At 44.5% G+C, this 16,893-nt stretch overlaps 1 protein-coding gene across 5 annotated transcripts in view; it reads right to left on the bottom strand.

Annotated features, from left to right (window-relative positions):
* Window positions 1–16,893, bottom strand: part of PLEKHM3 (pleckstrin homology domain containing M3) — a 480,455-nt gene that overhangs the window by 270,111 nt on the left and 193,451 nt on the right. For all 5 annotated transcript variants that reach the window (XM_077275714.1, XM_077275715.1, XM_077275717.1 and 2 more), the window contains one exon: window positions 7,201–7,346. In XM_077275714.1, the coding sequence (XP_077131829.1) occupies window positions 7,201–7,346 (146 nt within the window). The remainder of the gene's footprint in view (window positions 1–7,200; window positions 7,347–16,893) is intronic.

Here is a 16,893-nt window from a genome sequence, read left to right as displayed (position 1 = left end):
AAGCTGCCTTATCAATTTTACCACATGGTGAACGGCATAATAGAAAATCCAAAAAAAACAATTCCTGTATTGCTGGTTTTTGCTCATTCTGCCTCACAAAAATCTGAATAGAAAGCGATCAAAAAATTATTATGTGCCCGAAAATAGTACCATTTGCATCCCGCCAAAATAACAAGCCCTCACATGACTCTGTTGGCAGAAATATAACAAATTTATAGCTCTCAAAATAAAGAAATGTAAAAAAAAAAAGCTTTTTTTTTTTTTGTGTGGAACAGTAGTCGAACAAAAAGCGATATAAATCTGGTATCGCTGTAATTGCACCGACCTAAAGAATAAAGTCGTCTGATCACTTATACTGCACAAGGAACGGGGTAAAAAAATAACTAAAACCACTTTTTCACCTACTACTAATTTGCTGATTCTGCCTCCCAAAGATGGCAGTAAGGCTACTTTCACACTAGCGTTAACTGCAATACGTCGCAAATGCGTCGTTTTTGCGAAACGCCGCATCCAGCAAAAGTTTTTGCTGGATACGTTGTTTCGTCATAGAGTAACATTAGCGACGCATTTGCGACGCATTTGCGACGCATTTCCAAACGGTGAATGCGTTTGGCGGCGTTTGGGCGTATGGTAGCGGTCCGTCGGGAGAAAAAAACGTTACATGTAACGTTTTTTGCTCCCGACGGTCCGCTTTTTCCGACCGCGCATGCGCAGTCGGAACTCCGCCCCCACCTCCCCGCACTTCCCCGCACATCACAATGGGGCAGCGGATGCGTGGGAAATATGCATCCGCTGCCCCCGTTGTGCGGCGGAGACCACACTAGCGTCGGGAACGTCGGCCCGACGCGCAGCGACGGGTTGTTCCCGACGCTAGTGTGAAAGTAGCCTAAGGCTCGGCACACATTTATGTTCTGCTTTACGCTGGTGAACGCTTACACCTGAGATTCCGTGTAAATCTCTGAAATGATTCGGACTGAACCACTGGTGGAAATTTCCCTATAATGAGGCAGATGGAGACATTGTGGACGCCATCTGACCTATGATTCGATGGGGTCCATATTTTTAATTGTGTATAAAAGCGAAGCAGCCCACAGTTTTCTGCACCTCTGAAAAGGACACCGCTAAAAAAAGGCCAGACGGAGTCCAAAGTAACTCTGCTGCCTCATTATAGTGATTGGATCCCTCTGAACTTTCTGTTTCATCTGAATCATGTTATTCAGAGATTTATAATACAAAATATATTACAAAGTTTCTTATATTTGCCTGTACTATTGATTTACCGTATATACTCGAGTATAAGTCGAGTTTTTCAGCACATTTTTTTGTGTTGAAAACACCCCCCTCGGCTTATACTCGAGTGAGGTGTCCAGAAGATGGAGGTGGAGCGGCAGCGGCGGTGCAGCGGGTCACAGAAGGCAGGAGCCAGCTGCTGCGGCTAACTCCTGTGTATTCATTTTTCTGTAATAGTGTGCACAGTGTCAGCTCCAGCAGCCGGTTCCTGCAGCTGCCGGGCAGTCACGTGTCCCCACTACTTAAGAGTAATGAATATTCACCTCTCTCCACTCCCATGGGCGTGGAGAAAGGTGAATATTCATTTCTCTTAAGTAGCGGCACACGTGACCGCCTGATGGCAGACACTGTGCGCGCTACTTAATACTCACTGCCCTCCACGCACATAGCTCCGACATGGGGAGAGGTGAGTATTCCGGCAGGTGTGCTCTGCTTGTGAGAAGCGCATGACATCCCAGCCATAAAGCATAAAGCAGCTGCTGGCACCAGAACAAGACGCTGCAATGTTTTTGATGGGGGCCAATCATACCAGGATAAGGATGGGGTCATGCATACACAGATAGGGATGGGGCCATGCACAGAGGATAGGGATGGGGCCAAGCATACAAGGATAGGGATGGGGCCAAGCATACAAGGAAAGGATGGGGCCACACATACAAGAATAGGAATGGAGCCATGCATACATGGATAGGGATGGAGCCATGCATACAAGAATATTTTTGGAGCCATGCATTCAAGAATAGGGATTAAGCCATGCATTCAAGGATCGGGATGGAGCCATGCAGTCAAGGATAGGGATGGGGACATGTAGTCAAGGATAGGGATGGGGCCATGCATTCAAGGATAGGGATGAGGTCATTCATACAAGAATAGAGATGGGACCATGCATACAAGGATAGGAATGGGGGCCATGCATACAAGGATAGGAATGGGGGCCATGTATACAAGGATAGGAATGGGGGTCAATCATACGATAGGGATGGGGCCATAAATACAAGGATAGGGATGGGGCCGAGCATACAAAGAAAGGATGGGGCCATGCATACAAAGATAAGGATGGAGCCATGCATACCAAGGATAGGGATGGGGGCCAATCATACCAGGATAGATATGAGGAGCCATGCAGACAAGGATAGGGAGCCATGCAGACAAGGAAAGGGATGAGGAGCCATGCATACCAGGATAGGGATGAGGAGCCATGCATACCAGGATAGGGATGAGAAGCCATGCATTCAAGGATAGGGATGAGGAGCCATGCAAACAAGGATAGGGATGAGGAGCCATGCATACAAGGATAGGGATGAGGAGCCATGCATACAAGGATAGGGATGAGGAGCCGTGCATACAAGGATAGGGATGAGGAGCCATGCATACAAGGATAGGGATAACTAGCCGTGCATACCAGGATGAGTATGAGGGGACAATGCATACCAGGCTTATACTCAAGTCAATACGTTTTCCCAGATTTTTTGTAGTAAAATTAGGTGCCTCGGTTTATACTCAGGTTGGCTTATTCTCGAGTATATAGGGTATGTAAAGTTTGTTAAAAGTGCAGTTCCTTTTTAAACATTGTAACAGAGACGCGGGGTCAGTGGGGCTCTCGTCCACTCTCCCGGCTGTCTTTAGCAAGACTGCATGGACCACGGCTCATACCACTGAACGCCCGCTCTATCTCCCAGTGGGCAATACACTACACAGACAACACAGGGTTAAGGTAAAACAGGGTGGCAATACTTTATTGAACCACAGCACACAATAGCAAACAGAACATTCCCCACATGCCTAGAATTGTATGGGTACATGGGCGCATATAAAATATCACTGCGTCTCCACGTATTTCCAGTATGAAAAGATGTCCGAGCTCCCAGGGTCGCTACTCCATCTGTGGATGAACGCACAGAGAAGGGGTAACGACAAGCATAGGGAGATGACCAAGAACTGTCCATAGAGTCCATACAAAGTCCAAAGCCAGTTGACACGATGTCAGAGCTCCCAGGGTCACATGGGCACATATAAAAGATCACTGCGTCTCCATGTATTTCCAGTATGACATGATGTCAGAGCTCCCAGGGTCGCTACTCCATCTGTGGATGAACGCACAGAGAAGGGGTAATGACAAGCATAGGGAGATGACCAAGAATTGTCCATAGAGTCCATACAAGGTCCAAAGCCAGTTGACACGACAGTCACCACCTGGCTTATCTGACCATCTCCATGGAACCAGGCGACCAGCGGGTCCCAACCCTGGCTTTCTCCAAACATATCCATGGTGCAGAGATGGTCACTGGATCAGATCTGTGTCCTTCCAACCGGAGCCGAAAACCCCTAGGTTGTATCCTATAGAATCCTAGATCAGTGTCCCTCGTGATGGAGCCATGATGAATTGGCTGCAGTCCTTTCTCTTGTCTGTTGGGTGGTTTGCAGAATGTCTGGCTCGTAGCTCTGTATTACTTCAGACTCCAGGATGTGATCTCTGAGTCTTTCTAAGCCCAAGGCATGTAAGCCACTCCCAGAATCACCCAGGGTCTCCCAGTCCAACATCAAGATAAGGCAAACAATGGTGATGGGATTAAAGGTACCTTCACACTGAACAACTTTCCAATGAGAACGACAACGATCCGTGACGTTGCAGCGTCCTGGATAGCGATATCGTTGTGTTTGACACGCAGCAGCGATCTGGATCCCGCTGTGATATCGTTGGTCGGAGCTAGAAGGCCAGCACCTTATTTCGTCGTTAGGTCGGTGTGTATCGTTGTGTTTGACAGCAAAAGCAACGATGCCTGCAATGTTTTACAATGGTAACGAGGGTAAATATTGGGTTACTAAGCGCAGGGCTGTGCTTAGTAACCCGATATTTACCCTGGTTACCATTGTAAAAGTAAAAAAAAAACCACTGCATACACCTTCTGATGTCTGTCACGTCCCCCGCCGGCGGCTTCCCTGCACTGAATGTGTCAGCGCCGGCCGGCCGTAAAGCAGAGCACAGCGGTGACGTCACCGCTGTTACTGCCGGCGCCGCTGACACATTCAGTGCAGGGAAGCCGCCGGTGGGGGACGTGACAGACATCAGAAGGTGAGTATGTAGTGTTTTTTTTTACTTTTACAATGGTAACCAGGGTAAATATCGGGTTACTAAGCGTAGCCCTGCACTTAGTAACCCGATGTTTACCCTGGTTACCCGGGTGCTGCAGGGGGACTTCGGCATCGTTGAAGACAGTTTCAACGATGCCGAAGTCGTTCCCCTGATCGTTGGTCACTGGAGAGAGCTGTCTGTGTGACAGCTCCCCAGCGACCTAAACAGCGACGCTGCAGCGATCGGCTCGTTGTCTATATCGCTGCAGCGTCGCTGAATGTGACGGTACCCTAAGTAGCACAATTAGCATATAAGCACACATCAATAAACAAAGCCCAACACACTCAATGTACAGTCACCATTACAGACCTACACAGCATGTTAGATAGTATATCAGTTGGCAAGTCTGTATTCCTGACCCACCAGACACAAACACTCAAATGCACAAGCCAATATACAGATGAAAAGCCAGTTCTTATTGGTCTGCAAAAACGTAGCTGTCTGGGTAATTAAGATACAATCTGGTTTCTTCACATTCCTCCCCCATCTTAATTAACCAGACATGATAGGCTTCCGATCATTCAGTTTCCTTAGAGAATATTCCATATGCTCCTTACGAAAATAAACTCCATACGTAATTGAAGAGTAACAACTGGTATCCATTGTGTCCACGCATGGCTTCCTACGCATTCCGTAGTTCCTGCCTTAATTCTATTGAATCTGTTGAAGCTGGAACATCTCCTGTAGTTTCCGTTTCTTGTTGAGGTCATATACCTACTCTGGTCCTCTTCCCAAGGCCGATTTGGTGGGGTTGGATATAGTGGCATCTGAAACCTGCTGTGCATGCCTCATCAATGGTCTGCTGGGTCTGTCTGTATACCTCCCTTGTTGTGGAGCCATGGATGGTGTGTGAGAACACCAGTCCCCTGCAGCTCCCCCGGTTCCGCCGGGCTGAGTAGAGTCCTACTGCTGCCACCAATTGTTACAGAGACGCGGGGTCAGTGGGTGCTCTCGTCCGCTGGCCTGGCTGTCTTTAGCAAGACTGCATGGACCACGGCTCATACCACTGAACGCCCGCTCTATCTCCCAGTGGGCAATACACTACACAGACAACACAGGGTTAAGGTAAAACAGGGTGGCAATAATTTATTGAACCACAGCACACAATAGCAAACAGAACATTCCCCACATGCCTGGAATTGTATGGGTACATGGGCGCATATAAAATATCACTGCGTATTTCCAGTATGACACAATGTCAGAGCTCCCAGGGTCGCTACTCCATCTGTGGATGAACGCACAGAGAAGGGATAATGACAAGCATAGGGAGATGACCAAGAACTGTCCATAGAGTCCATACAAGGTCCAAAGCCAGTTGACACGATGTCAGAGCTCCCAGGGTCACATGGGCACATATAAAAGATCACTGCGTCTCCATGTATTTCCAGTATGACATGATGTCAGAGCTCCCAGGGTCGCTACTCCATCTGTGGATGAACGCACAGAGAAGGGGTAATGACAAGCATAGAGAGATGACCAAGAATTGTCCATAGAGTCCATACAAGGTCCAAAGCCAGTTGACATGATGTCAGAGCTCCCAGGGTCGCTACTCCATCTGTGGATGAACGCACAGAGAAGGGGTAACAACAAGCAAAGGGAGATGACCAAGAACTGTCCATAGAGTCCATATAAGGTCCAAAGCCAGTTGACACGAGAGCCACCACCTGGCTTATCTGACCATCTCCATGGAACCAGGCGACCAGCGGGTCCCAACCCTGGCTTTCTCCAAACATATCCATGGTTCAGAGATGGTCACTGGATCAGATCTGTGTCCTTCCAACCGGAGCCCAAAACCCCTAGGTTGTATCCTATAGAATCCTGGAGTCTGAAGTAATACAGAGCTACCAGCTGGACATTCTGCAAACCACACTACAGACAAGAGAAAGGACTGCAGCCAATTCATCATGGCACCATCACGAGGGACACTGATCTAGGATCCTATAGGAAACAACCTAGGGGTTTTCGGCTCCGGTTGGAAGGACACAGATCTGATCCAGTGACCATCTCTGAACCATGGATATGTTTGGAGAAAGCCAGGGTTGGGACCCGCTGGTCGCCTGGTTCCATGGAGATGGTCAGATAAGTCAGGTGGTGGCTCTCGTGTCAACTGGCTTTGGACCTTGTATGGACTCTATGGACAGTTCTTGGTCATCTCGCTATGCTTGTCGTTACTCCTTCTCTGTGCGTTCATCCACAGATGGAGTAGCGACCCTGGGAGCTCTGACATCATGTCATACTGGAAATACATGGAGACGCAGTGATATTTTATATGCGCCCATGTGACCCTGGGAGCTCCGACATCATGTCATATTGGAAATACGTGGAGACCCAGTGATATTTTATATGCGCCCATGTAACCAAACAATTCCAGTCATGGTGGGATTGTTCTGTTTGCTATTGTGTGTTGTGGTTCAATAAAGCATTGCCACACCATTTTACATTAACCCTGTGTTGTCTGTGTAGTGTATTGCCCACTGGGAGATAGAGCGGGCGTTCAGTGGTATGAGCCGTGGTCCATGCAGTCTTGCTAAAGACAGCGGGGCCAGCGGACGAGAGCACCCACTGACCCCGCTTCTCCGTAACAAACATGTTATGCCATTTTCACTTATTTTGCCTTCTATTTTGCGTGATCTGTGAAAAAAATCCAATTGCTATAAGGAACCTGTGAAAATATTAATAAATATCACAATTTTGGAAAGATAGCTATGTGCCAATGATTGGTCTCTGAAATAAGCAGACACATGGGAAAAAGGATTATAAAAAGCACAGCATCTTACCTTGTGTTTAGATGTGTCCCAATTGTGAACAAGCCGAGCAGGTATAATGAAGCCATCATCTACATGGCACGAGCTACAATAATACCACCCGCTATAACTGCACACCTTGGCCTTTTCATTAGAAAGCCCAATTGGCCTCTGGCAACCTGCAAAAGGTAGAAGGGAAACACTTATATATGCAAGAGCATTCAATTATGAGAAGGAATTCATCATCATCCACAGGTAAGTTAAAGCATCTAGAAAATCCTCGGTTTTGCTTGAAAACTTGTACTTTTAATGTAATTTATTGTTAATCTAAGGAAAGCATTTACAATATGTATAAATCAGTAGACTGTAATAAAGATCAGCCAAAGAAAGATAGGCGAATATAGTCGCTTTAAAAAAATTCTTTAAACTTTATTGAAAATTAAACAATTTAAAGGGAACTGGTCACCCCCCAGGGCGTTTTTAAGTAAAAAAAGCCACCTTCTGCAGCACTAAGGCTGCATTCTGTGAAGGTGGCTCTTATGTTTTTGCTCCCTAATAACGCTGAAATATTCAGTTTTATAAGTTGCGCGCCATACCTGTATTGAGTCCGGGGGGGTACGTTTTTTCCCCCTGACTCAACCACCTCCCAGCCGTCATTCATCCCCTTAGTGCACCGGGTGCCGCCTCCTCTGTTTTTCCTCACGTCACCGACGTCTGCGCTGTGCTCTCATTTTTCGGGCAGGCGCCGTGCGCGCTGCCCTGGAACTCACATTAGCTAATCTATTGATACCGCGCCTGCATGTAGCGGATGCCCGAGAACCCGCCCTGCAGTGTTTTATGATTTATTCACACTGCGGGGCTGGGAATCTGGCGCATGCGCAGTTAGTCTCTGCGGCTGTCCCCATCTCCCTCCGCCTCTTTCCTCCAGCGTTATACGACTCGTCTGCACTGCAGCGTCAGCTTATGCACTATGCAAACATTTCTAAGATAGCTAATGAAGTGAACTTTCTATCTATTTAGAAATTGGTATTTTCACTATATACTTTGCATAATTCTATGTTGATTGGATATAACTATGCACACGCAAAATGTGGTCCTCCATTGCATTTGTCTGCTGAATTTACATGTACTGTATTTTAAATTGTTTAATTTTGAATAAAGCTTAAATATTTTTTTTTAAAGAGACTATATGCACCTATCTTTCTTTGGGTGGTATTTAAAGTTCAGGTGTGTCTTTAATAACTATTTTCACATGCTCTATATGCTGGTAGTGAAATAAAGGGCAGCATTGCTTTATTAGGAGACTGTTGATCCCGCTGAGGTTCGAGTCTCTGGATAAATAACAGATGAGTTAGGCTAGGTTCACATTGCGTTAAAGCAGCCTGTTCAACACATGCGTTATATGGGCTGCGTTAACGCAAGTGCCGACATGTCATATCGCTAGCGCAGATAGAGCTAACAGATGCTCTATCTGCGCTAGTGGTGACGGACCCGGAAACGCTGCATTTTGGGCGTGCGCTAGTGATGCGCCCAAAATAGAGCTTAATGGCAGTGTTAACGACTGAGTTACACCGTGTTATGCCGCGGTGTAACGCAGTCCGTCTAATGGACTTTTAAAACGTAATGTGAACCCAGCCTAACAGTTAGAAGGTAATAAGAGACAAATGGAAGTAAGGAACAGTGGTACAGAAAAACAATGAAGGCGAGTATGGAACAGAACCAAGTGAGGGAGAAAATTTTTGGGAAACTGCGATTTTCTTGCTGATGAGGTTTGCCTAAATACTCTAGTTACATTTTTCTGGGGTAATCCTGTGTACCCAGGTTTTAACATAAGGCACAGAATTAAAATTCCTCCCTAGGCAAGATTTCTTATTGAAACTGCAGCAAGAATTAAAATAAGCCATAGTATTTAAAAGCACACAGGCCCATCAGCTGCGAATGTAAAGCCCCTGGATAAAATATGATACTGTCTTGTGACATCATGGGTGTCACAAAGTGTGTAGGCTATACCTTGTCTACATTCAGAATTATACAATCTTGATAGTCCATTTAAAAAGCACATGCCTACCTATATACCATTAATGCTGTGAGAGTAATCAAACATTTGGCATAAGGCTTTGCTTGCAATCAACGGTCATATTCTTGCGGTCAACAAAACCAAGAAGAAAAAAACATATCCATCTAAAGGTGTTTACCACTTTATCTTCATACAAATGCATTGAGGACATGATTTTGTGGCACTCACAAACATAAAAATATTAAAGGGAGGGGGAGGCTAGCTATGGCTGTCTGAGGACGCGTGTGTTTGGCTCCTCCATCATCTGCTCCATTAAACCTGGCAAAGATATAATACCATGGGCAAAATTGGATGAAAAGTGAGGGCTCGATTTGTCTTCAGAACTGTGTCCTCCTAGGGGGACATTGAGGCTCAAATATTACACAAACAGGCATTCTCCCAATAATCCAACCTCTTGTTCTAAAGGAGTAGCAATAGCTATCCATAGATCCTTAGCCCACCAAATAATGGACTGCACCATGGATACTGATGCCAGATATATTATACTTTCCCTAGCAGCAGAAAGTCAAATCATTACAATTGTCAACGCCAACTTTCCCAATCAAGACCAAGCTACCTTTATCTCCAATCTAGTTAACATTTCTGCCCCTCTAATGAGGGGCACTGTGCGCCTTTGTTGTGATCTAAACGCAACCCTTGACCTGACCCCATACAATTCAAAAAGTAAATCCCACCTTTCTTACGAGGTCATTAAACATATCAAAATGGCTTTTTGTCATCTTTGTGACACCTGGACATACAACACCCCTCCGACAAAGACTATAGTTTTTATTCTACCCCTCGTAATTCATTCAGTAGTCAGGACTATATTTTGATTCAAATACTTCATGAAGAAAAGAAATGCAGGACTCACCAGCTGAAGTGAAAAGTTACATGTCCTTTATTTCATATTCGTGCCATGGACAAAAGAAAGGAAAAGCAGGACGGGAAAGGAATGCTGGGGGAGGTGAGAGATGGACAATGGCCGTTTCGCGATTACTTGCTTCTACGGGTCTAGCTGGATACCTTAAATAAAAGGCCCAAACTCTCAAGGAGGCCGACGTCCTCAGATACCATGTAGTAAATTCTACGAATATAGCAATAAGCCAGGGAGAATGCTTGCACAAGCACTTAAGGCGAGGATGGTGAAAATCCATATTCCCTGCATTAAAAATCCTCAAAAGTTCCTTAGTGTTAAACAACCCGGAAATTGCTGATTTATTTCGCTCCTATTACTCCAATTTATATAATCTCCCTTCCCGAGACACTAAATCACCTCCCATGCCTTAACATTTTAAGAAAACTTCCTGAGAAAGTCCTGAAAAAATTGCAAACACCTTTTTCCCCTCAGGAACTCTCAATCGTAATACAGAATCTCCCAGGACACAAAAGCCCAGGCCTGATGGCCTCACATCTAAATTCTATAAATCTTTCCTGATGCAATAGCCCCGCCTAATGCTTCGGATTTTTAATCATATTTCAGTCTCTGAACACTTCCCACATCAAACTACAACTGCACATGTCCCAGTCATTCCCAAGCCTAGAAAAGATCCACACCTAGTTATCAACCAATGTCACTCCAAAATGTTGATTTAAAAATATATGCCAAGTTGGTTGCCAACAAACTTAACCTGCTCCTCCCGGATCTCATTCACCCTAACCAAGTCGGCTTTGACCTGGGCAGATAAGCCAGTGACAACACTCTTAAAACCATAGACATTAATTATGCCTCGTCTTGCAAGATTTCTCTCATGATCCGGCCCCTGGGCGCCTTTGACAGGATCTCTTGCTGTTCCTCTCCCAAACCTTAGACCACATAGACATAGGCGCATCTTTGAAATGTAAAATATTTGTCCTTTACCAATTCCCTTCAGCAAGACTCAAAAATCAATGGTATCCTCTCGAATCCTTTCCAAATTAATAATGGTACCCGACAGGGCTGCCCTTTATCACTTCTATAAGTGTTCGATATCAAGAACCTTATAAGCACAATACGTGCTAATCCCGACATTCAGGCTATTGGGCTCAAGGACAGGGAATACAATGTTCTGCATTTGGGATTGCATACATCAGTTAGGACTGCTCTATATGGGTATACCTTGACGTTTGGTGGAGCAGCTTAGTATACATCTTTTGCAAAAAACGTATCAACCAAATACCCTGTTTTTTACATCTTTTTACTATCACTTGCGGATTACTGTGATTTTTTTTTAAACTGAGTGTTTTTGGTTTTACTATGCTCTTTTGTGTCTTCAAGTTTCTTGGTGGTGTGTGAACATGTTCCTACAGACTTGTTCACTGTGCAAGTAGCCCATGTGTTCCTGTTTCCATAATTGTTCTCTTGTGTCTAAAAGACCTCTTCTTGTGGGCTATCTGCACAAAAGCTGTTCCACTCAGCGTGTCCACATGAACATTTCCTCTCTGGACCCTGTTCACACAGGTAATATACAGATGATCAGGTTTTTAAATACATCAGATAGGGATTGCATACATCAGTTAGGACTGCTCTATGTGGGTGTACCTTGATGTTTGGTGGAGCAGCTTAGTATACATTATTTGCAAAAAACGTATAGACCAAATACCCTGTTTTTTTACATCTTTTTACTAGCACTTGCGGATTACTGTGATTTTTTTGAAACTGAGTGTTTTTGGTTTTACTATGCTCTTTTGTGTCTTCAATGTTCTGCATTTGCAGATGACCTTTTGATGTACGTATGTCTCTAACTCACACATATCTCTCCCTTTGATAATGGAGGAACTATCATGTTTTGGAAAATGGTCTAATTTCAAAATAAATACTGACAAATATTGCCCTTAATATTTCGCTTCCACTCAAGGTAGTAGAAATCCTGAATCCTGAAACTTAATTTATTTTCCAAATGGCCTGCCAGTGACACTTTCAGTTATCTAGGTAGTCATCTTTCTGCAGACATTACCAAGTTATTTACCCTATATTTCCAGCCATTTTTGTCTAAATTAGAGGAGGAGCTCAACTCTTGGAACTGCAGTGAGTTCTGAAGGTTAGGTAAAATTAATATAATCAAAATGACAGTCCTTCCCAGGTTGTTATATTTACTTCAGACCATTCTGGCCCATATCCCATCCTGCTTCTGATACAAAATCCAAAGCAATATTAATAGCTTTGTTTGCTCCTCGGGCAGCCCCAGAATCAGAGACATTTTTACAAGGTCTAAAGAAGCAGGCGCCAAAGGAATGCCCGATTTCCACCGATATTACCCGGTAATTATTTATGCACTGATACTTGATTTGGTCTGATGTTCCCATTTAAAGCTATGGATTGAAATTGCTCATGATATATGTCCCCTATCCACACCTTTTCAACCATGGCTATGGCCCCCCATTCATTGACATAAGGATATTTCATTATCATATATTGTTGACCAACCCTCAAAGCTCTATATTCTACACATACCAAAAGACCTTTAATTGACCCCTCAGGGCCACTTAACCCCGATAACAGATAACCCTGGATTTCCACCAGGATCTTCCACCTGCCCCTTTCTTCATAGCTCCAAAAAGCCGCCTATCCACTTCTACCAAGCTACGCCACAAGGAACCCCCTACCCCTTTTAGCTATTTTACAGGGACAAACCCCCATGCTTTGTCAGAATGTCAAATATATTCAACGCCAACATTTTCATCTCTTATTAGCCGAAAAAGCCAAATTTGCACATCCATTATTCCCATTCGAAAAACTGTGTATATCTTCCTTAAATACCACATGTGCCATGTCAGTACTGTACAAACGACTATTGACCTTGGATCAAAATTCTCTTTCCCATTTCTGTAAGTCCTCGGAAACTGAATTACACCAAAAGTTTTAGGAAGAACAATTGGACATATGTTTTCACCTCCCATAAATCTCTCATTGCAAATAAAACCCAGGAAAAAAATTATAAAGTTATCTCCAGATGGTAGTGTGGTTCCACAGGGACTCCTTTCTAGCCTCTCCTCTTTACAGACCTATCATAAGGTAACTTGGGTCATTTTTATCCCAAACCTTTTGCACTCTGTCATCCATAAAATTACTTTAGTCCCCACTCAACACTCTTTGATCTACCCCCTCCTTTTTTACTTCTCTTTCCCCTCGCTTTCTTAGTCCTCTTTAGTCCTTCTCCTCCACCCACTTCCTTCAGCTCTCCCTCCTCATTGCTCTACCCTCACTGAAACTCATATTGGGTTAACCCTGTTTTTCCAAGAATTTAGAGTTGTTCACTTTATGTTGCTCAGCTTTTTATTACTACTTTATTTTGGGGTACAATTAGTTTGTATGTCTATTACACTGTTCTTTATTGGAAGGCAGATATTTTACAAGGCCTTTGGTTTGCTATTATTACCACTGTCTCTCGTGTTTTTTTTTCTTGTTGGTTTTCTTTTTGCATATTTTATTGTAAATTTGAATATAAAAAATATTACAGGTTCTCCTCCTGCCCTTGTTAAAAGCTCCCTAGTTCGCAAAATAGCGGTTGGTGGAGGAGGTGACCAGACCTAGCCATCAGCCTCCCCCAACTGGAGAGAAACACGTGAACAATGGTTTTAATTGGAGGAGGCTGATGGACTGGTCACATGATACTCTGGCAATGGCTGTTTTGAGAACAGGAGAGCTGAGCAGTCTGTGAGAAAGGCAGCACTAACAAATAAAGGAGAACCTGTAATACTTATATATATGAAAGAGCCACAGGATCATGTCCCCAACACAATGTCAAAATAAAGATAAAATAGCCAACCCTTTTAAAGATATTGGTACCTACTATCAGTAGTCTATAATGAGGTACAATTTATACTACAGTGTGTCGCGTTAGGGTAGATATATGTTTGAGTTCAAACTTTAGAATTTGGAGGGACAGTAAAAACCGTACGAGCATTTATTATTCTACCAAGTTTTTTTGCCTTCTATTTTATTTTAAATGACATGCATTGCTGACCAAAAATGTTATGTTTTTATCCAGGCAGCAGGTATTGTGCGCCCAGTCATTAGAAGAGGAAGTGTGCACAAGACCTGCCACCCGAGAGAAACATGACAAGCACCTTACAACCAGGATCATCAGCACCACCCAATACAGAAGTGAGCTGTGCTGGAGAAAGCCTTCAAGTTTAAGCACTGTGCATTCAAAACCAGGGGAGAAGCTTGGTGAAAAGGCACGAAGTAACCACCAAAGCCTTGCATCTGAGTAATCATCAAGCGTTTATGAATCCTTTGGACTCCAGTTCTACCATATGCCCAGAATTGGAATCTTTAGACTAGGAAGTTGCAACTTTAATGCTTTCTACAAGACATAAAAAGGACTCAAGTGATCTCGCGACCATGATGGATCTGCTGAAAAGGTCACTTACTACTAACATCCACATAGGTAAAATGAACTAAAAAGACCAAAGCCAGTATATCTATTGCAAGGCTGTGCCAACCTTCCGCTACATGCCGATGCAGTACTGGCTACAACATTGGCAGACTTTTGTATAGCTCACTTTGCTCCTCTTTTCAGACCATTTACTATTGACCTCAATGATAAAAAAGAAACGAAAAAAGTGACCATCACACAAGAGTACAAAAAAATCCACCTTTTCATTCAGACAATAAAATGGCGATTTTTTTGTATTGTCATTCCTATGTCATCTGTTTTATACATCAGCAGTGAATAAAGTTTACAACACTGAAAACGGTTACCTACAGTATGTTATTAATAACAATGTATCCAATTTTTGCGCACCCACAGACTTGAGAAGGGAAGTCTCACTCAAAATACATGCTGCAATTTTTTTCACATGCATATTCCATCTGGGTAAAATAAGTAATGTGAACAGCCAAGATCGGATAACATTGGTCAGAGCGCAGTCCATGTGATAGCACTAAGACTATGTGCACACGTTGCGGATTTGGTTGTGGATCCGCAGCGGATGTGACGCTGCGGATTCGCAGCTGTTTTCCATGAATTTACAGTACGATGTAAATGTATGGAAAACCAAATCCGCAGTGCACATGCTGCGGAAAATTCCACGTGGAAACGCTGTGGTTTATTTTCCGCAGCATGTCAATTCTTTGTGCGGATTCCGCAGCATTTTACACCTGCTCCATAATTGGAATTCGCAGGTGTAAAAACGCAGGTGAAAACTGCACAAAAACCACGGTAAATCCGCATGTAATCCGCAGGTAAATTGCAGGGCATTTTACCTGCGGATTTTTCAGAATCTGAGCGGAAAAATCCACACACAATTTTTTTTTTTTTTTTTAGGGTTTGCATCAGTTCATGTATATAAAATGCCTACAGTTATGAACATTTGATTGTCTTTTTCTTGTAAAGCAAACAACAAATAGGACAGAATAACTGAAAACTTCAGTGTGCATAACTATTCTCCCCCCCAAAGTCAGTACTTTGTAGAGCCTTATTTTGCAGAATTAACAGCTGCAGTTCACTTTGGATAAGTCTCTATGAGCTTTCCACATATACCGTATATACTCGAGTATAAGCCGAGATTTTCAGCCCACTTTTTTGGGCTGAAATTGCCCCTTCTCGGCTTATACTCGAGTCATACCGGGGGTCGGCAGGGGAGGGGGAGCGGGGGCTGTCTAAAAATACTCACCTAGTCCAGGCGCGGTCCCTGCTTCCCCGGCGCCGGCAGCAGCAGCTTCAGCTTCTTCCTGTACTCAGCGGTCACATGGTCCCGCTCATTACAGTAAATTAATATTCGGCTCCACCTCCCATAGGGGTGGAGCCGCATATTCATTACTGTAATCAGCGGTACCATGTGACCGCTGAGTACAGGATGAAGCGCTGCGGCGTCGGGGAAGAAGGATCTACACAGCGGTAGGACCAGTTGAGTATACGGGGAGGGGAGCGCAGCGTTGCGCGATAGTCACCTGCTCCTCGTTCCGGGCGCCGATCTGTCTCCAGCAGTGACGCTGATGTCAGAGGGCGCGGTGACGTGGTTAGTGCGCGCCCTCTGCTGAACGCCAGTGCTGGAGACAGATCGGCGCCGGAACGAGGAGCAGGTGACTATTGAAAGTGCCGGGGGCCTGAGCGACGGAGAGGTGAGTATGTGATTTATTTTTGTTATCGCAGCAAATGGGGCAAGTGTCTGTATGGAGCATCTATGGGGCCATAACGTTCCTGTAGCACTATATGGGGCCATAACGTTCCTGCAGCACTATATGGGGCCATAACATTCCTGGAGCACTATATGGGGCCATAACATTCCTGGAGCACTATATGGGGCCATAACATTCCTGCAGCACTATATGGGGCCATAACATTCCTGCAGCACTATATGGGGCCATAACATTCCTGGAGCACTATATGGGGCCATAACATTCCTGCGGTACTATATGGGGCCATAACATTCCTGCAGCACTATATGGGGCCATAACATTCCTGCAGCACTATATGGGGCCATAACATTCCTGCAGCACTATATGGGGGCCATAACATTCCTGCAGCACTATATGGGGCCATAACATTCCTGCAGCACTATATGGGGCCATAACGTTCCTGCAGCACTATATGGGGCCATAACATTCCTGGAGCACTATATGGGGCCATAACATTCCTGCAGCACTATATGGGGCCATAACGTTCCTGGAGCACTATATGGGGCCATAACATTCCTGCAGCACTATATGGGGCCATAACATTCCTGCAGCACTATATGGGGCC

This window comes from Ranitomeya variabilis, chromosome 7 (assembly GCF_051348905.1).
Source record: "Ranitomeya variabilis isolate aRanVar5 chromosome 7, aRanVar5.hap1, whole genome shotgun sequence".
Lineage (NCBI taxonomy): Eukaryota > Metazoa > Chordata > Amphibia > Anura > Dendrobatidae > Ranitomeya > Ranitomeya variabilis.
The sequence above is the reverse complement of the archived record's forward strand: the minus strand, read 5'-3'. Positions and strand labels throughout refer to the sequence as shown.